Below are 26,820 nucleotides of genomic sequence, written 5' to 3' on the forward strand. Positions count from 1 at the left end.
TTCCAGTGAAGGTTCACAAGAATGATCCTGGGAATGAATGGTTCATCAAATAAGGAACTAGTGAAGACTCTGGGTCTGAACTTCATGGAATTTAGAAGGATGAGGGGGTATCTCATTGAAACTCAGAATACAGAGAGGCGTGGATAAATAGGCATGGAGCAGATGTTTCCACTAGTAGGAGAGACTAGGACCTGAGGACAAAGCCTCAGAATAAATAGATGATCCTTTAGAAGTGACACAAGGAGGGATTTCTTCAGCCAGAGGGTGGTGAATCTTGGAACTTATTGCCACAGAAGGCTGTGGAGGCCAAGTCATTGAGTATTTGAGACAGAGATGGGTAAGTTCTTGATTCTTGATTAAAGGTTATGAAGAGAAGGCAAAAAAAAATGGGTTGAGAAACATACCAGCCATGATCGAATGGTGGAGCAGATTTGATAGGCCAAATGGGACAATTCTGCTTCTTTTGATATTATATCTTTCTATTAGGTCAAGCTTTGCACCTTTACAAGTTAAAAAAAAACTATGTGGATGTCACTGGCTAGGCCAACATTTTCTGCTCAAACATAAACATGCCTTGGTAGAGAAGTTGGCGAGCTGCTTTTTTTGAAACTGCCATCCTTGGGTATATAAGGGGGACACACAGTGCTATTCGGAAAATAATTCCAGAATTTTAACTCAACTTTCATGTGATGATATCTTTGTGCATTGGCTGTCTTTGCCTTTCTAGGTGGTATAGCTCAAACAAGTAGAGAATGCTGTCAACGGAAATCTGACAAGACACTGTAGTGCATTTTGTCGACGGTGTACACTGTTGTATTCTATGCCAGTCGTGAAGGGAGAGAATACTTTAATGCGGCTAACTAATTCTGCTGCTGCAGTGTACTGGTGGGAAGGAAAATGTGGAAGACGGTGAATGTGGTGCAAATCAAGCAGGCTGTTTTTTTGTTATGGATGATACTGAGCTTTGTTGGTACTTCATCAATCTAGACAGGTGGAGATATTCCATCACACTACCAACCTGTGCCTTTATACATGGTGGACATGCTTTGGGAGTCAGGAGGTGAGCGACCTGCCACAGAATTTTCAGGCCTCATTTGCTCTTCACGGAAGTATATTACGGAAGTCTTGTTGCAACAAGGCATTGGTGAAACTGTACTTGGAGCACTGTGCAGTTTTTGTCTCCTTATTTAACGAAGGATAAACTTACATTGGATGCTGCTAAGATAATTAAGAGTCTAATTATGGAATTAAGGGTTTTCCTTCTGAAGAAAAGTTGAGCCCTTATCTCATTTGGAGTTTAGAAGAACAAAAGGTGATGTTATTAAAACATATGCTATCAAGAACTATCGCAAATAGTTTTAACAATATCGGGTCATAGATGAGGATAAACTTTCAGCTCAGAGAGTCATTACCTGCAGAATGCTGTTCCTCAGTGAGCAGTGACGCTTGGCTCACTGAACATATTCAAGGTTAAAATGAATAAATCCTTATCTGACAAGAGTGGAAGGCTTTGGAGGAACAAATAGCAAAGGGCAATTAAGTGCACAATCAGACAGCTATGGTCTTATTGGCACAGCTGGTTCAATGGGCCAGATGGCTTATTATTGCTTCTATTTCTTATGATTTCAGATGTGGCATTTGGCAACTACTCACTTTTCAACATATGTCATGCAACAAAATAAGTGGTACAAGTTATCTTTCAAAGATAATCATAACGGTGTAGTTACAATTTTGAAATGGTAAGAAAGTCAAGTCTCATCGTAAAGCATATCCATTGCTGTTTCCTTGGTTCCAAGCAAGAAAACATTTATATACTGTGAGACTTGATCAACCTCGTGTTCACACTAGCCAAGTATGCAGGTTTTGTCAACAGCAGGCTGATGCAATTGAATAGATCATTAATCATTTTGAACAATTCCATAACTGCTCCAAAATAGCCCAAAGGGCACAATGAGTGTGAAATTATTCTATTTCAAACTCTGATTGCATTTTAAAACTACACACTGGTTTTAAGTCTTTTTAAAAAAACAAATTTAGAATAAATGTTGAATTCAGTTCAATCAATAAGAAAAATGCCTTACAACTCTATAGTTTTCGCTTACCTTTTATCAGTAGTCTGCTTAAGTGCACCACCCCTCAAATTACAAAGGCAACAATCCTGTAGAAAATGAGGACAACATTAAGTAATTTATCATGTCAACCCTTTCTCTCTCACATAAATGCCTATTATAAAAATAGCAGTTGCTGTAGTTTTATTTCTGCAAATCTCGATGAAATAGCTTTAATATAACAAATTACATCGTTGTAACAAAATATAATGTATTGTTATAACAGCTATATATTCAAATTGATGTAAATCCTCCAGCTGATAAACAATAAATTTGTATAAATATGATCAAATCATTTCCTTAATATGAAATGTAGATATCACAATCCACCCAATATCAATCCAATATATAAAATGTCAAAAGCCAGAATACAACATCATGAAGTGAGTTCAGCAATTCTTAAGTAGAGACTGATGAAAATTCTTCCAAATCTGAAAAAAATTATGAAATAACCTCTAATGAATTGAGAAAATGAAATATATTTTGCCAGTCCACTAGTAAAGTTCTGTATGTCATTTGCAATCAATTAAGTCAATTTTCACATAAAGCAAACAACAACAAATTGAATGGGTAAAGTGTGTGTCAAGTGTAAACAGGGAAAAACAATTAAATAAGATACATTATCTAAAAATAACCAACAAAAAGTAAGTATAAATGACACCACAAATAAAAGAAATCATAACTGAAAATAATTTTTGGGAAGTGATTGGAGTCATCTCGGACTCTCACTTAGGCAAGAAATTGCATTAATAAGGTTTTTGAATCGCAGACAAACTTGAAAGAAAATATTTCAACTGGCCTGCAAAGCTGCGTAAAGTACATTAGAAATGCCTGTAATAATGTTTTCCATCAAAGGAAATGCTAGGGGAGATGCCAAAAATGTTTAATCTGACTCCCTAAGACTTTTTCTGTCAGCTGAACAGATTCAACTAAGTAACAATTTCCAATTTGTATTGATGCTTAAAACATTTATACTTTTATAAACTGGCTAACAATCAAGCATTTCACAGCCTTACTTAAATACACACTTAAATCTGCACCAAAACAATCCAGTGTATCAATGAAAACCTCCAAGGAAACCATTCTTCACAATTGTGAAAACATAGAAGGCTTTGATTACTTGGACAAGATTTTAAGAAGTACACAAGTTATAAAATACAACTGATTCTCCTGCAAATGTAATGGCAGATATCTTATTGATTACATCTACATAGAAAAAAATAGTTAAAATGCCAAAATTACTTTGAGGAATGAGTGGTCAAAAAGAGAAGGACTCAGACAGCAGCTTACTAGTTACCACAATACATACCTTACATTGGAGTACTCAGAAAAACAAAATTCTTTGAAGTCTGTATCACTATCAAGTATAAAGTTAAGAATTTTAAAAAGGGTGCCGGCATGGAATTGTATTATAACTTCTGCTGAGAATCATTTGAAATCAGCTAAGCCAGAACTAAAAATCTCAGACATTTAAGTGCAAATTATGCTCTGTGCAAATCAAGTTTGAATAACCTTTGGTGTTAAAAACTGCACTAAGTTCTAGTCACAGCCACAAAATTGGCATTGGCATATTTTCACTAACTGTACTGTAAATATAAATCAGATGTTCCAAAATGTAAGCTGTTCCTTGCATCAAAGTATAAAAATGCATGTATAATAGCATTGCAATTTAATTTTTAATTTAAAAAGGAACTGATTACTGTAATGGGTATAACTAGAACTGAGTAAAAAATGAGGTCTGCAGATGCTGGAGATCACAGCTGAAAATGTGTTGCTGGTCAAAGCACAGCAGGCCAGGCAGCATCTCAGGAATAGAGAATTCGACGTTTCGAGCACAAGCCCTTCATCAGGAATGAGAGAGAGTAGCCAAGCAGGCTAAGATAAAAGGTAGGGAGGAGGGACTTGGGGGAGGGGCGATGGAGGTGGGATAGGTGGAAGGAGGTCAAGGAGAGGGTGATAGGCCGGAGTGGGGTGGGGACGGAGAGGTCAGGAAGAAGATTGCAGGTTAGGAGGGCTGTGCTGAGTTGAGGGAACCGACTGAGACAAAGTGGGGGGAGGGGAAATGAGGAAACTGGAGAAATCTGAATTCATACCTTGTGGTTGGAGGGTTCCCAGGCGGAAGATGAGGCGCTCCTCCTCCAGCCGTCGTGTTGTTATGTTCTGCCGGTGGAGGAGTCCAAGGACCTGCATGTCCTCGGTGGAGTGGGAGGGAGAGTTAAAGTGTTGAGCCACGGGGTGGTTGGGTTGGTTGGTCCAGGCGTCCCTGAGGTGTTCTCTGAAGCGTTCCGCAAGTAAGCGGCCTGTCTCACCAATATAGAGGAGGCCACATCAGGTGCAGCGGATGCAATAGATGATGTGTGTGGAGGTACAGGTGAACTTGTGGCGGATATGGAAGGATCCCTTGGGGCCTTGGAGGGAAGTGAGTGTGGAGGTGTGGGCGCAAGTTTTACATTTCCTGCGGTTGCAGGGGAAGGTGTCGGGGGTGGAGGTTGGGTTGGTGGGGGGTGTGGATCTGACGAGAGAGTCACGAAGGGAGTGGTCCTTGCGGAACGCTGATAGGGGAGGGGAGGGAAATATATCCTTGGTAGTGGGGTCCGTTTGGAGGTGGCGGAAATGACGGCGGATGATACGTTGTATGCGGAGGTTGGTGGGGGTGGTAGGTGAGAACCAGTGGGGTTCTGTCTTGGTGGCGGTTGGAGGAGCGGGGCTCAAGGGCAGAGGAGCGGGAAGTGGAGGAGATGCGGTGGAGGGCATCGTCGATCACGTCTGGGGGGAATCTGCGGTCCTTGAAGAAGGAGGCCATCTGGGCTGTTTTTTTCGTGATGGGGGATGGAGGTGTACAGGGACTGGCTGATTCTGTTAAGTTTTTAAAAGCAATTTAAAATTATTAAAAATTGGGCTACTCGCATGCAGTTGTCTTTACCAAGCCTGTAACTTGCACAGATTTTTTTTAAGAATTTCACATAATCTCAACAGTGATGAAAGGGGCCATTTGGCCCATCAAGCCTGTAGAGATGCAGCCCCACCCTATCCCCTTAGCCCCACATTTACTGCAGTTAATCAGCCTGGCTTGCAGATGTCTGAATGCGACAGACAATTTAGCATCGCCAATCCACCTAACCTTGACAACTTCGAACTGTGGGGGACCCAGCGAAAACCCATGCAGACACAGCAAAAATGTGCAAACCCCACATAGATTCAACCTGGCACTGTGAGGCAGCAGTGCTAACCACTAAGCCACCACAGTGTCCCTATATTTTCTGCATACTGAAGCAGCTCGAGCTAAATTATTAGATTACTTCGGCCCAACAAGTCCACAACGACCCGCCGAAGCGCAATCCATCCAGACCCATTCTCCCACATTTACCCCTGCCCCTCACACTACGGGCAATTTAGCATGGCCAATTCACCTAACCTGCACATTTTTGAACTGTGGGAAGAAACCGGAGCACTCAGAGGAAACCCATGCAGACACGGAGTCTGGTCTCTGGCGCTGTGAGGCAGCAGTGCTAATCACTGCGCCATCGACTCTTCTTCCAAAGTACAGAAATTTTCCGAGTTTATTTAGAAGTAAGTTGAAATGGTGTCTTCAGGTGAAGTGAAATTAGAGGGTGAGAGGACAATTAACCCAAGCAAGGGAGGAGGGCTGACAAATGTGGGATGGAAAGGGTAAGTTGGGGGATAAGGACCAAGTGAGAATTACATTGGGGAAAACTTAAGAGTGAGGGATAGGGAAAGTATCCAAGTGATAAATAAAGAAGAATGCATCAATGGAGGGTGGACATGAAGTACATTACTAATGTGGAAGTGGAGGCAAGCAGATAACTTTAAGTATTAGAGGTTCAGGTTGAATGAAATTGGAGAGGACAAAGGCAGCAGATACATGACTAACTCCCTGCAAGATTCCATTCTCAGCCAGTCTTTATCCTGATTTGAAAATATATCACCATTCTTTCAGTGCATCGGGCAATTTAGCATGGCCAATTCACCTGACCCGCACATCTTTGGACTGTGGAAGGAAGCCAAAGCATCCGGAGGGAACCCATACAGAGACGGGGAGAATGTGCAAACTCCACACAGTCAGTCGCCTGAGGCGGGAATTGAACCCAGGTCTCTGGCGCTGTGAGGCAGCAGTGCTAACCACTGTGCCACCATGCCGCCCACAAATTATCAGCCTGATATAAAGATACAGGTGACTTTGGCTGACATGAGAAAATCTCTTGGACATCTTCATATAGTGCTACGAAATTCTCATTTATCCCCTGAAACAAAGGAATAATCTGATAAACTTGAAATTTCATCAGCAAGGCAATGCTGCTATGTGCCCCCAGCACTGCACTTGATTGTCAGATTAAATTATGGAGTGACACTCAAGCTATTGATTTTCTACCTCAGATGCATTAATGCTACAAAATTAAAGAAGTTTACATGATTTTGGTGACTAGCGACTTAAGTATATTCTTTCAATCAACTCAGCTCCAGGATATCTCTGTAAGAATTCCTTGTGTAGTAAGTGGGGATTTTTGTTGATTGACAGCACAACATGCAAAACCATTTGTAATTCCTCAGATAATGATACGGCATGAAATAAGACAGTATGCAGATTTGGGTTGATGAACAACAAGCAACATTCACAGCACACCAATGTTAGACAACAGCTATCACTGATTCTCATATTTTCTATATTGAACATGGGACTGGGAGTCACCAAAATCCCTGCTTGCCTAGAGTTCAAAAACTCTTGGACTGCTCCTGTGAAGAAGATCTTTAGTGGGTGTGACAGGATACATGTGATAGGTTGTTGCCCCTTGTAAGATAATCTCAAGTGGCAGTATTATCTCAGAGTATGAGTTCACCCAGTTAGGATAGAGATGAACAGGAATTTCTCCTATCAGAATTCTTTACAGTAGAGAGCTACTGAGTGTGGGTAATTAAGTATATTCAAGACTGAGCTAGGCAGATTTTTAATCAGTAAGACAATCAAGGGTTATGGTAAAAAGGCAGGAAAGTGGAGTTGAGGATTCTCAGGTCTGCCATTACATCATTGAATGACAGAGCAGAAGTGCTGGGCGAAAGCTCCAGTTCTGCTCCAATATCTAATGGTCTTAAAAAAAACAAGAGATGATCTAATTATCTGTGCTCAACTTTACTTGGCATTACAATCACTGAATCTCCCATCATCAATGCTCTGTAGGTTACTATTGACCCAAATCTTAACTGGATCAGCCATCTAAATACTATGGTTCCAAGAGTATAATGGGGATTTTAAAAAAACTCTTCATTAAAGAGCAAGTATGTGATCAAGCATTCAGGTTCTAATTCCCCAAAGTGATGAAATGCTCACCCCTTGCTTGGATGAGTGCAGCAGCTCCATCAACACTCAAGATCATATAATCCCTACAGAATCATAGACTCCCTATAGAATGGAAACAGTCCCTTTGGCCCAACAAGTCCATACTGACCTTCTGAAGAGAATCCCACCCAATCCATTCCCCTACATTGTTATCCTATATTTACCCCGACTAATGCACCAGCCTACACATCCCTAAACACTATGAACAATTTAGAATAGCCAATTCACCTAACCTGCACATCTTTGGTTTGTGGGAGGAAGCCTACGCAGACTATGGGGAGAATGTGTAAACTCCACAGAGACAGTCGCTCAAGGTTAGAATCGGACCCGGGTCTCTGGCACTGTGAGGCAGCAGAGCTAACCCCTAAGCCACTATGCCGCTCAACATCAACCAGGACAAAGCATTCCTTTTTGAATGGCACTCCACTCATCACCTTAAACATTTACTCTCTGCATCACCAGCACATCATGATACTAGTGCGTTGAACAGAAGAATGCAAGTAGGAGCAGGACAAGATCTTACAGCCTGTTGAGATTGTTCAGCTGTTCAATACAATAACAACTGAGCTTCAGCTCCAAATCCATTGTCCTGCCCACTCTCTATACCCTTTCATTCTCTGAGACAAATATCTGTCTATCTCAGTGTTAAATATGTTCAACAATAAGGAATCCACAATCCATCAAGGGTACAGAAGATATTAATTGAAGATTTTTCTTCATAAATTAATTGACTTGTTATTCTAAGACTACGTCCTCACATTCAGAAGTTCCCTAGCCAGAGGAATCAACCTCTTATATGGCAATTTTAGCCTTTTCAGAATCTTGTACATTTCAAAAAGGTTACCTTGCATTATTCCAAACACAATATATCCAGTTTACACAATGACAGGACAGCCTGCACATTGCAGGGACCAATCTAGTAAAGCTTTATTGTACTGCCTCAAAAGTAAATATATCTTTCCTCAAAGATGGAGACCAAAGTTTCACCATATTCCAGGTGTAGTCTCAGCAAAGTCCTACGTAATTGCAGCAAAAGTTTTTTATTCCTCCTCCAGTTCCTTTGCAATTAAGGCAACATGTCTCTATTCTTCTTAATTCCTTACTGTATGCACATGCTAACTTGTTTCCCTGTACAAGTATGCCCAGGTCTCTCTGAACAAGTTTCACACCATTTGAAAAAATATTGCGGCTCTTTTCTTACAACCAATGTGATTAACCTTAGAATATAAAATGCATTACTATCTGCTACCTTACTGCTTGCTCATTTAATCTGTTAATATTTCTTTGCAGCCTCTCTGTTCCCCCACCCCCAGCCCTGCAGTTTGCATCCCTATCTAGCTTTGTACCATTAGCAAACATATCTATTGCTCTCTGTCTGCTTCTGAGTCAACAATGTAGACCGTAAATAGCTGAGGCTTTAACAATGATCCATGTAGTACTCATAAGTATAGTCTGCCAACTTGAAAATGCCCAGTTTAGCCTTACTTTTTAGTTTCTTAAAGTTAATAAATTCTCTATCCATAATATAGCATCAACATTTAAGTAATTAGGAGATGGGCAACAAATGTTGGACTTGCAAATTACATTCATATCCCATGAAAAATGTGCAGGCAGCTCAGACGTCCTGTGATTTTCAATTGCTATAAGTCAGATTGACTCCTTGATCACAATCACTATGCCCCATCACTGGATGTCCAAACAATGTTGTCAGGGTAGTATTTATTAACTTATAAATTTAAGCAGTATTTTTAAAAAAAATAAGTAGTTCTTTGTTCAGCTTGTTAATACGAAAGTGAAAATCACAATGAAAATGAGTCCAATGAACAGACACATCACAAAGATCTTCTGGCACAAATAACGCTGTCAGTACTTGGTAATGCAGGATTTGTACAGCTTACAGTTGTTTCAGTTGCATGACACAAAGTTTTCTTTACAAAGAGGAGGCATTCAGTTAATCAAAGGATTTACATACACGGGAGATGATGGACTAGTCAGTGAGTTGCTACTTACTGCTTGGCATTCAAATCGTTCTGTTTTATAGCTTAATCAGCGGAACATCTCACTGACTAGTCCATCATCTCCCGTGTATGTAAATCCTTTTTAATCCAGAAATTAAGCTCATGTTACAGGGACCAAGATTCAAACCTTGGTACGGCAGGTGGTGGAACTGAACACAATAAAAGAAAAATCTGAAATTAAAAATCTACTGCGGATCATTATCAAGTGTTGAAAAAAATCCATGTGGCTCACCAATATCCTTCAGGGAAAAAAACGATGTTCACTAAGTCTGACTTAAATGTGACTCCAGACCCACAGCAATGTGGTTGACTCTCAACTGCCCTATGAAATAACTGAGCAAGCTACTCAGTTGTATCAAATGCTATGAAGTCTGAACAGAGAAATGTAACTCAACAGACCGCCTGGCATCAAACTAAGTACCAGTGAAGCCAATAGCAGAAATAGCTCTACTGACCATGCAAATTTCTCCTTATTACCTTCTGTGGAGTAATGCCAAAATTGAGAGAGCTGTCTCACAGACTAATCAAGCAAGAGCCCAATACTGTCCATAAGGGATAACTATGTGAATATGACAATGTTCCAGACACCACCAATGCTATCCTTGGATATGTCCTGTCCTGCCAGCAGAGCAGACCCAGCAAAAGTGGCAGCACAGTGCTACAGAGTCAGGAGGGAGTTGCCCTCAGAGACCTCAACATCGACTTCAAACCCCATGAAGTCTTATGATTTCAGGTTAAACATGGGCAAGGAAACCTCTTGCTGATTACCACATATCTCCGCTGAGAATCAGTACTCCACCACAACACTTGGAGGAAGCACTGAGGATGACAAGGCTGCAAAATGTACTCCTAATATGAGATTTCAGTGTTTACCATCAAATATGTCTCAACAGCAACAGTATTGGTCAAGCTGGTTAGGTCCTAAAGGACATAGATGCTAGACCATGTCTGCGGCATATGGTGAGGGAATCAACCAGAAGTAAAAACGTGCTTGACCTCATCCTTATAAATCTACTGGCTTCAGATGATTCTTCCATGACACTATCAGCAAGTGTGACCACCTCACAGTTTTTATGAGATGAAGTCTTGCCTTCACATTGAGAATTACGTTCATCATATTAAGTAGCACTATCACTATGCTAAATGGGACAGATTTCGAACATATCTAGCAACTCAAGACTGGGCAATCATGAGATGCTGTGGGCAATCAACAGCAACAAAAAAGCATGGTTCAATGGAGAATGCAGGAGAACAGGCATACTAAAAGTGAGATGTTACGCAAATAAAGCTATAAAACAGGACGATTTGAATGCCAAGCAGTATAAGTAGCAACTCACTGACAGACAGAACTAAGTGGCCCTAAGCCAAAGGATCAGACCTAAGGTCTGCAGTCCTGTCGCATCCAGTCATGAATAATGGTGGACAATTAATTAACTCACTGGAGCTGGAGGCTCCACAAATGTCCCCAACCTCAATGATGGAAGAGTCTAACACATCAGTGCATAGGAAGAGGCTGAAGCATTTGCAGAAATATTCAGCCAGAATTGCAGAGTGGATGATCGATCTCAGCCCCTTCCAGTGGTCCCCAGTATCATAGATACCAGTATTCAGCCAATTCAATTCAATTTATGTGATATCAAGAAACAGTTGGAGGTACTGAATACTGCAAAGGCTATGGGCACTGGCAATACCTTGGCAATACTGCTGAAGACTTGTGCTCCAGAACTTGCTGCTCCACTAGCCAAGCTCTTCCATTTCAGTTTCAACACTGGCAACTATCCAACAATGTGGAAAATCCCCACTTGCTTGAATGGGTGCAGCTCCAATGACACCATCCAAGACAAAGCAGCCCGTTTGATTGGCACCACATACATAAGCCTCCATACCCCCCAACGACACTCAGTAGCAGCAGTGTGCACAAAAACAGATCAGCCAAGATCCTTAGACAGAACTTTCCAAATCCACAACCACTTCCATCTAGAAGGACAAGGACGGCAGATATCTGAGAACACCACCACTTGCAAGTCCTCCTCCAAGCCATTCACTATCTTGACTTGGAAGTATGTTACCATTCCATTACTGTCTCTGGGTCAAAGTCCTGGAGTTCCTTCTCTAGTAGAATTGTGGATGAACTGCAGCTTCTCAAAAAGGCAGCTCATGTCTACATTCTCAAGGACTAGGGATTAAATGCTGACCAGTCAGTGACACCTATGTCCCATGAATTAATTTTAAAAACTGCCATTCAGTCTATTGTGTTGGTAGCAATATCGGGGGTACTTCTGGTGGGGGTGGGTTTGCCACAATTTCTTGCATGAAAAATTCAGACAGATGGCAGCAATCACTGAGCTACTTCCAAAATGACATAATCACTAGCAGTGACACTAGTGTGATGCCAATTTCCCCAAAAGATATGCCTGTTCTTCCCAGCTTCTGACTATCAGAAACTACACCTGCAGATACACTGGCCTGGTAATAACTATCATTGGCCTCCAAAATGCTACCTTCCTACAACAACTGATTGTTTTAAGAAATGTGATGAACATTGTTGGAAGCTAACATTTCTCCTCGATTTCAGCTGTAACTCAACTGGTAGGACTCTGATCTCTAATCCCTAAGCTTGTTGATTCAAGTTCAAGGCTGGCACTTCAATGTTGTATTGAAGGAGCCCAGCACTGACTTTAACATCTTTCAAACATTAAAGCAAAGTACCTATCTCCCTTTCACGATGCAAGAGGTTCCATAGAATTATTCAGAAGCAAAGCAAGGATGCTCCCCTTGTGTCTTAGTTGATTTTTATCCCTTAATCAATGTCACTAAAGTCTACTTTCTAGTCATTACCATATACTGCTTGTAGGTGCCTGTTGTGAACAAACTGATTGCCAAATTTCCTACACTGCAACAATCACCAACTTCAAAACTATTTCACTGGTTGGAAAGCTACATAAATACAAGTTTTTTTAATCCTTTGGCCACATGACTCTTTGCACTCAACCTAGATACCAGAATTTCACTGCCTGATTGAGTATATGCTCTCCATTTCAATATAATTAGAACAAGCACCATTCTTTTTGCAAAAATTTCATCCTTGGATTTGTGAGGATACACTATCACAACAGGTGGGAAAGAGAAATCCTGCCCTCCCAAACCATTTTCTTGTGACATATTCTGGATCAAAATCCAGTATAACACACCCATGACTTTTCACTATCCTTTTATATTCTTCTTCTTCAAATGTCATATTTGAAAACGTCTACAGTTTGCCCAAAATAATAAAACCCTCTGGTGACTACAGCTCTCAAAGTCTGGTCAAACAGGCCATGATGAACTAGATAGGTTGCATGGTGTTGTCCTTCACCTTGCACTCGATCTTTTAAAATCATTCGTGTGAGGCCATCTCATGGTTCATCAAAAAATTTTTGTTTTTTTTCTGAGTGGAGAATCTGAACCCAAGACAGAGGTAAATTGCAAATAGAAGCAATAATACTGCCAGTGGCGATAAACATACATTATGATATATCAGTTGAAAGGAATGTTTATCCCTTGACAGATCAGTTGGCCAAAGGCAGAGCAAATGACGTTTGCCACACAACAATAGAAACCTGAGTTTAGCTCATGGGCACTGATTTTCACAAAACACAAAGAGGAAGTAATCTTGTTCCAGTCAAAGTACACTGAAAGGACTAGTGGAGCACGTTATTTTCCCAATTACTGTAGTTAGCGTGTTCACGTCATTTGGAGTCTGTGTAATCTTAAAGATTACTAAAGCAGATAACAACTTTTGTGATTCATTGGGATAACTTTTCTACAAATTTTATAAAATAAAAGGACCACATTACACTTTTATACTTATTAGCTGAATGGCTGAAAACCGACAATAAGAAATTCTTTGGTGTACTTTTAGAGTACAGTATGGAAACAGACCCTTCGGTCCAACTCATCCATGTCGACCAGATATCCTAAATTAATATAGCCCCATTTGCTAGCATTTAGCCCATATCCCTTGAAACACTTCCTATTCATGTACCCATCTAGATGCCTTTTAAAAGTTGTAACTGTATCAGCCTCCAAAACTTCCTCTGGCAGCTCATTCCATACATACACCACCCTCTGTGTGAAAAAGTTGTCACTTAGGTCCCTTTTAAATCTTTCTCCTCCCACTTTAAACCTATGCCCTCTAGTTTTGGTCACTTCTAGTCTGTGGAAAGGACCTTAGCTATTCACCTTATCCATGCCCCTCATGATTTTACAAACTTCTATAAGGTCACCCTTCAGCCTTTACTACTCCTATAGCTTAAGCCTTCCAACCCTGGCAACATCTTTGTAAATCTTTTCTGAATCCTTTCAGGCTTCACAACATTCTTCGTTTTGTAGGGAAACCAGAAGTGAATGCAGTATTCCAGAAGTGGCCTAACCAATGTCCTCTACAGCCACAACATGACCTCCCAACTCTTACACTCAATACACTGACCAATTAAGGTAAGAATACCAAACACCTTCTTCACAATCTTGATTACCTGCAACTCCACTTTCAAACAAGTATGAATCTGGACTCCAAGGTCTCTTTGTTCAGCAATACTCCCTTGGACCTTACCATTAAGTGCATAAGTTCTGTCCTGATTTGCCCAAAAATGTAGCACCTCACATTTATCTCGATTAAACTCCATTTGCCACTCCTCAGCTATTGCCACATCTAATCAAGGTCTTACTGCACTCTGAGGTAACATTCTTGCCTGTCCACTAAACTACCAGGAAAAATAGGGAAAATAATATATTTTCTTTGAGATACTGATACCAAGTTGAGAGTGCTTTATTGGAATAATGCAAAATTTGTGCAGTGTTGTATAATTAAGATGAAAATATTACTTTATGTTAGCACCATAACCCAAACATCATTAATTCTAACAATACATTATGAAGACCTAATCGAGATAAACAAAATTTGGGTACATCTGAACCGAAAATGAAAATTGGGGCGGCAGGCATAAAGCTTGAATCAAGAAATTATTATGGACATACAAAATGGAGAAAATTCATCAAATGCAAGTAGCAAAGCTCATCGATAAAAGAAAGAGGAACAATTAATTAATTTGGTCCAAGTTGGTTGGAGCCTTTGTCTTGAAACTTACACCCATCTGAAAATCACTGATAAAAATAACATATAACACAAGAAACCCACAAAAGTTGATTCAAAGTAAAAATGTTCCATATTTTTCAGTTTTTTTTTGCAGAGGATAGCATAGCTTAAGTTTAAGTATTGGTCAGCTCAAAATGAAGCCAACAGTGGTGGTCAAGATTAGTTTCTACTACTTTCTTTATCCAGTTTTCCAACATTCTGCCAGACCTCCTTCTACCTCATTCCCTTAACTTAAAGTTCTTTCGTGCCCTCAGTGTTGCTTTTGTTCCCAAATATTGCTGAATGGGCTCTCTGGTTCACTCCCCAATTTTCCTTTGTTCCTCATTTTGCTGATTTCTACCATCCCCAGAGGTTATGTGCAACTTCTCCATTCAGATACTGTGCCACTCCTATCCTGTTCTCCATTTTGATGCTCTTCATTTGTCCCATTTTCCTAAATCATGTTCATTATTTTTCAACCTCTCCTTCTCGTGCCCACACATAGTATGGCATTCTTCCTACTTTTCCTATCCAATCAAATTCCATTATATTGGGCCTCTCGTTCTTCACTCCCAGTAATATGAGGTTTTTCTCCCCATTACCATTTCTCAACATTGTGCTCTTTGCCTGTCATTGCCCCATTATACTCTTTCACAAGTGACCTTGGCCACTATTGTACCAGGGATTTTCTACAAATATGGCTTAACGTCATGTTCTTTCTGCCATGTCCCACCCTTCTTTTCTGTCCCGTTTCTTCAACACTATGCTTCTTCTCAACAGTACTGATCTCAATTTTATTCTGGTTCACCATCACCAGTGTTTTCTGAAGTTTTGCTCCTCTCCTCCTAATCCACTCTCATTGTTTGGATGCATCCCAAGAGAAGATATGAAAGTATATCTTCTACTGTGATTAAAATGACCATGGATTATTAAATATAATGTGTCAAATTTAATTCTATACTTCTTTCATGTTTCTGGTTTTTTTGTATAATAATTCATTAAAAAGTTCATAAGCATATCTGTCACCAAAAATCTAGTGCATGTATTGATTTTCTCTCAACACTTGGGTCAAAATTCACAATCAAAACTTTCTATGCAAACATTAATGATTAATGTATGCATTTTAATGTTTCAGTATCGCAATTGGATAAACTAACTGAAAACTCAAAACGTTTTTCAAAACAACATATTTTTCCCTTAAGTAACTTTAAATTCCCAATATCCAAAAAGTTTAGTTTTATTTTAAACTCAAAAAACATAACTGTTAGATATGTGTACTAATTTTCCTGTCTTTAAACACATAATGGATGTGTTTATATGAAGACTTCAGCCTCATCCAAAAGCCTGCCTTGAAATTTACAGTTTCAATTAACACTGTTCGAGAGACTCTGCAATTTGAACATCCACAAAATTTTCTCCTCTTCCTTTACTTTAAAGTTATAGGACATAGCTAAAACCTATCTGGCAACCTATGAATATTCCAGTTTGTTTGACTAATACTCAAGAGGTAGTTCACTCTTATAGATACTTCAACATGTCATGAAGTCTTGTCATAAATTGAAAGCCTCATTCAAATATTTACAGTCACATGGGCTACTGGTGACAGAGAAATGAAAATCACAGGAATTTCTTTATTACAATGCAAGTGTTTGACTTCCTTTCAAGCCTACTATTAGGAAGACAAAAATGTCAAACATTTAAACACCTTAACAATACAGAAAGAGATAGCTGTTTCGACAAAGTGCCTAATTTGAAAGAGCTATTACCAGAACAAATCAAAAGTGAACTGCTTCACATTCGTCATATGAGGGGCAAAGAGAAAGAGAAACATTTGGAGAATGAAAAAAAAGTATTTCCACTTGCAGACTTATTGTACAGCTGAGTGATTTCAGGTGGTAGATGTTTCAAAGAAGTTGTTTGAGACCACTGCATCAGATTTTGATAATATTCATTGACGTATTGCTGCAGAGTATTTTGAGAAAATGCAGATTTCAAAAATAAGAATAAAACAATTTGTATGTCTGACCCGTGCTACCTTCCAAGAAATGTAGTGTCCATACAACCAAAGTGACACCATAGCATTCAGACAATCAAAACCTATGTTTATTACTTCTAAGCTGTGTTTTCCTCATAGAAATGTCCATTGTGGATGGCAACTGAGCTTCTCACCAGCTGTCATATGATGCTCTCTACTGGGCTGTCACCCGGCATTCATTCCATTTTCAGATCAGGCCACCCCAGGTTATGACCAGTATGCACAACCTCAGCACACATCATCTGAATCATTATGCTTGGTGCAACAGAAATTCTGGGAGATAGATGAGAATCAGTAAAAATATAACTATGATTTGTAAAACCATCAATTCCTAGGCCAAGCTTTGGCAAGAGGTTTAGACCTCCCAGAAAACATTTCAATGAAGATATATAGAGACAAAATTAAGTGCATACATTTAACTGCAGTTACAAAATAATGAACTCTAATGAGAAGATGTAAAAGTCAGTCATTTCATTATGGGAAATTTATATCAGACTAGGGGGTCCCTCAGTGAAATCAAATCGAAACTCAATTTACATGTGCCAATTCAAAATGGAGTAAAAAGTAAGTTTCCGAAAATAAAATAAATGAGCACACTGTTCAATACTGGCATGGAGTCATGACATCAGAATATAAGTTGGAATGATCAAGAGTAATGAATCAGGTTATGGTAGCTGCAAAATCTAATTAAGGTTCAGAGATTTGAACTGAAAATGATAAATGAGCACATCAGTGCCATAATGCATACAATGAAACATATACAAATAACTCCCCGCAAATGGACATTTGTGCACAGTCCCAAACAACTTTCATTATAATAGGCATAAACTGCCCGGTAAACCACAGAAACTCAAATTGCAAACTACAGACAGCACTGAATGCATTATAACTTTTTTTTAATGTGATGAAAATCTTTTCATTGAGTATCAAAAGCGGCAGAGAAACTCCTTTGCCTCTCACATTCAATGGTGGCTCAGTGGTTAGCACTGTTGCCTCTCAGTGCCAGGGACCCAGGTTTGATTCCAGCCTTGGGCAACTGTCTGTGTGGATTTTGCACATTTGCCCCATGTCTGCGTGGGTTTCCTCTGGGTGCTTTGGTTTCCTCCCACAATCCAAAGACGTGGAGGTTAGGTGAATTGGCCATACTAAATTGCTGATAGTGTCAGGTGCATTAGCCAGGGGGAAATGGATCTGGGTGGGTTACTCTTCGAAGGGTCGGTGTGGACTTGAGAGAGAGGGAGAGACAGAGACAGAGACAGACAGAGAGAGAGAGAGAGAGACAGAGACAGAGAGACAGAGAGAGAGAGAGAGAGAGAGACAGAGAGACAGAGAGAGACAGAGGGAGACAGAGGGAGAAAGAAAGAGAGAGAAAGAAAGAAAGAGAGAAAGAAAGAGAAAAAGAAAGACAGTCATGTCAACGTTCCAGGTGCAACCTTTCTTCAGGACTGGGGATGGGTGCCAGGGAGCTGCAGATAAAGGGGGGGGTGGGTGAGGGTTTTGGGTGGGAGAAGGGTTGAGTGGTGAGGTAGGTAAACACAGGTAGAGGATTTGGCCTGATTGGTTGATGGGAGGAATGAATCTGGTTGATGGTTGGAAGGAAGGGTCGGTCAGAGGAATGGAAGGGAGGAAGTGGGCTGGAAAGGGAGTTGGGGGATGGGAAAGGAGGTTACTTGAAATTGGAGAACTCAATGTTGAGACATCCAAGCTATAGGCTGCCCAGGCAAATGAGGTATTGTTCCTCCAATTTGCAGTCTAATTCACTGTGGCAATGGAGGAAGTCGAGGATGGTCATGTCAGAGAGAGAATAGGAAGAGGAATTGAAATGGGTGACTGAGAGGTCAGGTCAGCCCCTGTGGCTGAGATGCTCGGCAAAATGTACCCTTAATTTATGTTTGGTCTCACCGATGCAGAGCTTAAGATTGTGTTGCTGGAAAAGCGCAGCAGGTCAGGCAGCATTAAAGGAACAAGAGAATCGATGTTTCGGGCATAAGCTCTTCTTCAGGAAGGGCTTATGCCCAAAACGTTGATTCTCCTGTTCCTTTGATGCTGCCTGACGTGCTGCGCATTTCCAGCAACACATTTTTAAGCTCTGATCTCCAGCATCTGCAGTTCTCACTTTCTTCTCACCGATGTAGAGAAGACTACATCAGGAGCACTGGATACAGTAAACTAGCTTGGAGGAGAGTCAGGTGAACCGCTGTCTCACTTGGAAGGACTGTTTGGGGCCCTGGATGGAGGTGAGGCAGGTGGTGTGGCAGCAGGTATTGCATCTTTTACAGTTGCAGGGGAAGGTACTGGGAATTTTGGGGTGGGGGGGGGGGGTGTGGAGAGTGTCCCAAACCAAGGATTTGTAAAGGGAACAGTCCTTGCGGAAGGCAGAGAGAGGTGGTAGGGCCTAATTGGAGTTGACAGAAGTGTTTAAGGATGATATGTTGGATGTGGATGCTGGGGTGGTAGGTGAGGACAAGGGTGACTCTGTCCTTATTGCATTTGGGGGTGCAGGCATTTTAGAGCAGTGGAGCGGGGAATGGAGGTGGTGTGGTGGAGAGCTGACTAAATGACAGAGGGGGGAAAAGCATGTTATTCCAAATAGGTGGACATCTGGGATGCTTGAGGGTGGAATGTCTCCTCGTCCAAGCAAATGCAGAGGAATTGGGAAAACGGGATGGAGTTCTTGCAGAACTTCACCACTGAGTTCTCTAATTTCAAACATTTTCCCTCCCATCTCTGAACTCCCTTTCCAGCCTCTCCTCGTCCTTTCCATTCCTCTGACCGACCCTTCCTTCCAGCCATCAGCCAGATTCATTCCTCCCAACCACCAACTAGGCTGTACCCTCTGCTTTTGTTTACCTATCACTACCTCACCACTTTAGCCCTTCACCCTACTCAAAACCTTCCCTCATGCCCCCTTTAATCCGCAGCTCCCCTTACACCCACCCCCAGTCCTGAAGAAGAGTTACATTTGAAACATTGACTTCTCTACCTCCTGATGCTGCCTGGTTTGCTGTGTTCTTCCAGTCTCCTGCTTGTCTACCTTGGATTCCAACTTTTGCAGGTTTTTGTCTCTTACTATAGCCCTAAGCAAACATGTACTAGAGAGCTAAACTTCAGAAGTAAGAAAAGAATGAATACTACTGCCTTAGCAAAACTGAAGTTGGTGGAAATGGAGGAGGGGGGTTGGGGAGGAGTAAATTCTCACTAGTTGGAGTTACAGCTAACATAAAATAAGAGGGCCAGAGTTGGAGGGCAAGACGTCATTCATCAAAGTAGTAACCTAGACCTAAATATCTTCAGTTGCTTCATTCATGATCTTCCATCTAACCTCGGCAATCCAGATGTTTTGCAATGATTGCACAATGTGTCGTTTTAAGTCTTCTTTGCCAGCATTCAGCAAGACTTGACCAACATGAAAGAGCAGGCTGCTAAGTGGGAAGTAATGCGCATATTACACAAGTACCAGACAGTGATTATGTTCAACAGGAGAGAAATTACCTATTTTTGCTTGATATCCATAGGCATTACCATATCTGAATTTCTCGTTGGTAGCCTAGTGTTGATCTTTTACCAGAAGTTTAAGCGGACTAGCCATTTAAATTTTACAGCTGTAAAGTCAGGTCAGAAGCCAAAGTTTCTCTGGAAAAAATTCACCCACGGACTAACCCAGGAGTGAGATGGAACATCTTCCACTACTTGTCTGAATTAGTGAATATCCATCTGCATTCAAGAAGGTTGAGAACACCAGGACAAAGCAGCCCACTTGATTGACATTCCATCCATTGACTTCAAGACTCACTGCCTCCACCACTTGAATTTGAGCTGGTGGCATATACTTTTTTTGTATATCTGCTGGAGCTTAATTGGTAATTTTTAAACATTCCTGCACCAATGGTAATGTCTTTTTTTAAAAAGTTTGAGGGAGATAGTATTGGATGCTACCAGGAATTTATTTACATTGGGAGAGTTTACGAGTGAATCAAGTGAACAGTGATGTATTAAGCTTTCAGATAGAAGATTCTGGCATTTTTTAGGTCAGGGGCATGGGGGCGGACTTAGGGGAAACACTAATTTGAAAACAAAAGTTGCAGTTTAGTTCAGCTTGGGCAGTTCTGCAGAGTTCTTTGTTGAATCTGTATGTGCAAAGGCATAAAAGGGAGACGATTGTTTATCATTATTATAAATATGTTACCCCAGTGTAAGGAATTTAGTTTAAAAGTTCCAGACCAGAAATATTTGGCTAAGTGACTGGAGATGTTATTTTAAGCTAAGAAAATTTAAGCTCAATTATATGAATTAATCATATTTTCACAACTGGAAATTGAAACCACAGAAAAATCAAACCCTACTATGAGATGGAGAAGGGCATTCTCTCTGATATTTGAGTATTGTAATGGGATGCTGTTGAGACTAATGGGATTATATTTTTATTTTTTGTGTTTTAAAATCTTTCAGCATGTTATATGTAAATTGCATTTTATCTTCATTTTCTTTCATGTAGTAAAATTCTGAATATGGCAAGCTCGGATGTGCAACATTGCAAGTTTGTGTTTTGGTGAAAAACTACTTTGATAAAAACGAAAAAAAAAGTCCATCAAGCCAGATTTTGGTCCGGTTGAGTCATAAACTGGGATCATAACACATGCACCACATTTTCAACACAAGTCATCTTCTGTGAACACCTGGAGAGAATTAATAAACTAATGGGAGGCTGAGAATTATGCTACTTTTTAAGACTCTGGCAGCCACAAAACACGACCTTCCCTTTTTCTGTATCACATACATCCCTGTAAAACCACCTTAACTCTCAGTATTACAGGAATAAGCAAGGGGTCAATTACTTCTTCTTCCATTACCTATATGGCAATCAATATCTTATCAACAAAATTTCAACCATTTAATTAAAGATTGAAGTTTAATTAATTAATATCATTTCAGAAGGGTAGGGATTATGTTCAGTCACATTAGGAAAGTCTCCTTCTGTTATTACACACAGCAAGCACAAATCACTCATCAGCAGATTCCTGAGACCATTCCCAAGGAGCACTCAAAGTGTACTAACGTTTCAATGAAAAATGATTTTCAGCATCCACCAGAACTTAAAAGCAGATTGGTACTTGATTTTTGTTTCCATTTAAGGACTGATGTAACACTTAGCAGATAGGTAATTAACAGCTAGCTAAAAAAATTGGATTCTGAGCAAATGAGTGTAATTTCAGGAGAAAGGTAGACAACAGAGAGGTCTCTCTGTACTTCTTATTCAAACTTTCTGAAGAATGTGCACAAAACTGATCATTTGTATTTTAAAAGTAACATTTTCTTTCTTGAGAAGATTTTGCTTGTAAGTTGAGAATCCTAACCAATCTGCCTTGAAAACTAATTAGATAGATTTGAAACCTACTAAAAGCACTCCAGGGGTTGTTTATACTTTCTGTAATTCCTGTCTTCAGCTGAAGGGAAAATGATTGAATGCATCATTACAAATACTTACTGCAGTCCAAGCACCAATCATACAACGAGAACAGGTCCAACCATCATGGATTTCATGAAGAGGAACACCATAACAACCTACAGATCAAACAAGAGTGACACAACTATTATTCCAAACCAAAAGTCAACAATACAAGTGAGCACCAAGGAAGTAAAACTTACTTGCATGAACTTGTAGACAGCATTTTGCACAGGATATCAACAAACTAGTTCCATCCTCTTCAATAAATGAATTGGTAGGATAGAGATCATTATTTTCTTCACTGTATGAAAAGCACATTTCTGGAATAAGCGGTTTAGTTTTATGTTGCTTGGATGGTGACAACTCAGTTGTATCAGTTTTGATTTCAGATTTGCTTTCCACGAGATGATCAGGCTATATGTGAAAAATATATGTTGTACAATTAGTTATCTATTGTTTTTCTTCCTTTAGAAATGTAACAAAATATTGCAATCATCATGGCAAAAGAAATTAACAGAGGGCAACCAAGGTCAGCAGCAAACATAATACATTCAACAGCAGAGTACAGCTCTATAACATGTTGAGCCCCAACTTTAAAGAGCTGTATCAGTGCAATGTTGTATTTCCATTTACCACAGCAGCTATTCCGTTGTTTCACAATGATACTGCTAAGTAATGTCAAATGAAGATCAGTCTTGTGCTTTAGGCCATTACCTACAGCACTAGAAATTCTAGTGACACATCAACATTATAGCACTGTTGCAGCTGCATGGTCAAAGCAAGCCTATTTAGTTAGAATTGTGCAAAAGTGGAGAATCTCCTGTTTAATGAGAATATATAATAGGCCACCAAATTGTTAGAAGAGAGAAAATTTTCAGATAAATTACAGAAAGTTGCAAGAATTACATAACAGAGATAATGAGGTGACTTTACTTCTCCAATATAGTGTGTACTAGCAACCAAATAATTGGCAAAGGAAGGGAAAAGAATTCCTCAAATGTTTATAATAGAACTGCTGTGACTGCTTTTTTTTTAAAGCTTAAAGTGAAGGAAGGCTAGATCCCGTTCTGGGGAACAAAATAGTGTACAGTATGTTTCAGTGATGAAGTATTTGCAGAAAATCAAACATAGTATTATTAGATTTAGAACATTTATGAACAAAAGGAAAAGGTATAATCAAGCATCTAATGAGAAGAGCGTTAACCTCAGTGACCTAAAAAAGGATCTGAGCCAGGTGGTTCTGAATCAAAACTCTGCATGCAAAGTAGTAATGGAACAACAGGAAGACTCCAAAGGGGAGATGGTCAGATACATAACAAAATACTCTTATGACAAGGTTGTAGGGCATCCAGAATTAGAGCTCTGTGATTTACTAAAAATATAAGAGGTTGAAAAGAGACAGAAAAAAGGCTAATGAGAATTATATGGTTTATAATACATTAGAACACCAAGCTACAGATAGAAAACACAGAGAAACATAAAAAAACGAGCAATGAACAAACAGAATGCATAAGAATTGATTAGAAAATAACATTAGAAAAGACCCCAATGTCTTTTGTAAACAGAAATAGCAAAAGCATGGAAAAGAAAGGATAGGGACAAAATGAAATACTCTTCCGGGCAGAGGAATAAAAAATTTTGCATCTGTCTTAAAACAAGGCCAGTAATGGAAGTTGCAGATATAAGGTGTTTGGAAAAAGAATCAGAGCAGCCTGAGGAATCTGTTCTTATACATCAAATCGTTATGCTATGGAATGCACTGCCTGAAAGGGTGGAGAAAGAAGATTTGATAGAAACATTAAAAAGGAATAGAATTAATATTTGAACAAAATTAATTTGGAGAATGAAGAAAGAGCACAGATTAATTGGACAGATCCACACTGGATGCCAAAGGCATGATGTATTCAATCATTCAAACACAAACTATATAGGGCTGTTTCAGGTAGGAAACTTTCAATCTGTTCATCTTTACTGGATGTGAAATCAAGCATTAGACAAGAAAGCCAGTCTGACATTTAGTTACTGATACAAAACTTCAATATTTAGTAGAAGGTTTTACTATTTTTACAGAGTAAACCTGCGAGAAGCGAGCACAGTATAGACATTTAGATATAACAAGAGTTCAGGCTAAAAGTAGAGTTGGACAAGAGGTTGTTTTTCTCTGACAAATAATTATTTGCTTTGAATAAAACTTGATTTGATTCTTCAAAAAACTGGCACCAAGGGTTAATCTTATTTACTGTTCAAGTTAGATGTCTGGTGAATAGCAGTGCAGAGAACTTCTCAATGTAAACTGAGGATTAAAAGGCTAAAAAGAAATATGAAAGATATTTAAATATAAAAAGATGCATGTAAGGGAATTCATGACTAAGTTAAGTGGAGACCAGTTAGGATCACGCAAGAATGAAGGAATGAGTCCAACTGCAAATGCCAAACCTACAACTGAGGTATAAAATAAATATTTTGTGCCATTTTTAAGACAAAAGGAAAAAATAGTTATGCTAACGGAAGACAGGAAACAATTGGTCAAATAAAGAAAATCTTCCTGGATTAAAAACAGAATTCAAGGCTGACAGGTCACTGGGTTCTGATGGCAGACAGTTTATTGTTGAGAAAGTAATAGAAGAAACAAAGATCACAACAAACCAAATTGTGTATTGGGACTGGAGAAGAGCTGTTACAGTGCATTTGTTGAATAACAGTGAGACACAGGAGAGGGGAGACATTAAGAATAAAAGGATAAATCAAGAATCATGTTTGGGATTGTTTTGTCTATATTTTGACAAGAATACATTTTTATGCAATAAAATAAGTAAATTTCCATATTATCTAAATAATAGGTGATTTATTTATTTCTAGACTCGATCAGCCATTTTCAGACTGCAATTGCTGTGCTGGTTTTGTGCCCTTTTCTTTGTTTTTAGTTTTGGATGACAGCTGTTAATCATTCATGCCATTCGCACATAAGACATTTTTTTTGTTTCTTTTCTTGCTCCTTACCACTCCCTTCAACTCTACACAGATAACTGTTTTGTCACTGAATCTCTCCTGTCTACCATCTTATTACAGCCTTTACCTATTGATCTTTTTCTAACCCTCCCTACTGCTTTAAGTCTAACGCATTCCAAACTTTTCACAGTTCTGATGAAATATTGATATAAAACATTACTTTGCTTCTTTCTCCACAGATGCTGCCAGACCTACTGAGTATTTCCAATTTATACAAAAGGTAACGCACTGTTTTGTCTAGACAATCAAAAAACATTCGGGTGGCACAGTGGTTAGCACTGCTGCCTCACAGCGCCAGAGACCCGGGTTCAATTCCCGCCTCAGGCGACTGACTATGTGGAGTTTGCACATCCTCCCCGTGTCTGCGCGGGTTTCCTCTGGGTGCTCCGGTTTCCTCCCACAATCCAAAGATGTGCAATTTAGGTGAATTGGCCATGCTAAATTGCCCGTGGTGTTAGATGAAGGGTTAAGTGTCGGGGTATGGGTGGGTTGCGTTTCGGCGGGTCGGTGTGGACTTGTTGGGCCGAAGGGCCTGTTTCCACAATGTAGGTAATCTAATCCCTCACTAATTGTATTATATAGACCTTTAATTACTTATATCTGCATAGGAGAGAGAAGAATAAACAAAGAGACCACAAACGTGGGTTTCTGAAACAGTAATAATCCAAAGGTTAGAAAAGCTGGTGCATAAATAAAATCTGCTTGGTGTGCTTGTTCAATCAAACAATTTACGTATGGGTTACTGTGATGTTTTCTTTATTTTGTAGTATGTTGCATGTCAAATGAAAAATTGAATCTGAAAATTGTGACTGTTCTATGCATTTACCCACTGAAGAAAAAGAAGAGTTTAACATTCTTTTTGGCCTCATTTCTAGAAGTATTTGTTGAGCTATCTGGACAAAGATTAAAGTACAAGTGCAAAAGAAACGACTGTCCAGTTGGAGTTATGGGAATACAATCTTCACACTTCCAGGTGTGAAATTTGGAGTAAGCTTCTACAGAAATAAAATCATCATAAATATTACAGAAATAACTGATATCACACAACCCAAAAAGGTGATCTTAGACGGATCTAAATATAGAAAACTTTTGAGTCGACTATTATTTTTGGGCTTACTCTCAGAATCCATAATTTCAGATTTAAATTAATATCTTGCAATGTCTACATTAGTTAAGGGAGCTAGCAAGGACTTTCCAGAAGTAAATGTGTTTTACCAATTGAGGAAGCATTGTTTTAAAGACATGACTGAACAAGTTAAAATATTTACAGTGTGAAGATAGGAAACCAAGAGTTATGAGTCTCAATAGGCATTACTAGGATTAGGTAAATGGTTAGAAATGATGTATGCTAGGCATCTACACTAAGTTCACTTAGTTTTCCATAAGAGGCGGCTTAGGTCTTGAAGAGAGCAGCTGAAACTAAAATTAGAAGATGTAGAATACAGTGAAGAGGCTTGTTCAAGATGACACATAGGTGGTTAGCACACTGAGTAGGCAGGTGGTAGATGCAAGTTACTGTGGAGTAGTGTGAGGCAATACATTTTGTGCATATGTAGTAAATGATTTTACCACAATGAAATACCACCAAATGGCATGGGTGAACAGAGACACCTAGGGGCTGAAATGCATAATTTATCAAAAAGGAGAAAGAAAAGTCATACAAAAACCTCAAAATTGCAGGATTATAAAATCAGTTTTTTTTTAAAATATAGTAAAAATATCATGATAAATTTATGTA

At 39.5% G+C, this 26,820-nt stretch overlaps 1 protein-coding gene across 2 annotated transcripts in view; it reads right to left on the bottom strand.

Moving 5' to 3' along the window:
* The window catches only part of LOC132824466 (lysine-specific demethylase 4C-like), a 436,488-nt gene that overhangs the window by 131,786 nt on the left and 277,882 nt on the right, over positions 1-26,820 (bottom strand). For both annotated transcript variants that reach the window (XM_060839018.1, XM_060839010.1), the window contains 3 exons: positions 22,274-22,487; positions 22,113-22,189; positions 2,103-2,158 (listed from right to left, as the gene is read on the bottom strand). In XM_060839018.1, coding sequence (XP_060695001.1) covers positions 2,103-2,158; positions 22,113-22,189; positions 22,274-22,487 — 347 coding nt within the window. The remainder of the gene's footprint in view (positions 1-2,102; positions 2,159-22,112; positions 22,190-22,273; positions 22,488-26,820) is intronic.

This window comes from Hemiscyllium ocellatum, chromosome 2 (assembly GCF_020745735.1).
Source record: "Hemiscyllium ocellatum isolate sHemOce1 chromosome 2, sHemOce1.pat.X.cur, whole genome shotgun sequence".
Lineage (NCBI taxonomy): Eukaryota > Metazoa > Chordata > Chondrichthyes > Orectolobiformes > Hemiscylliidae > Hemiscyllium > Hemiscyllium ocellatum.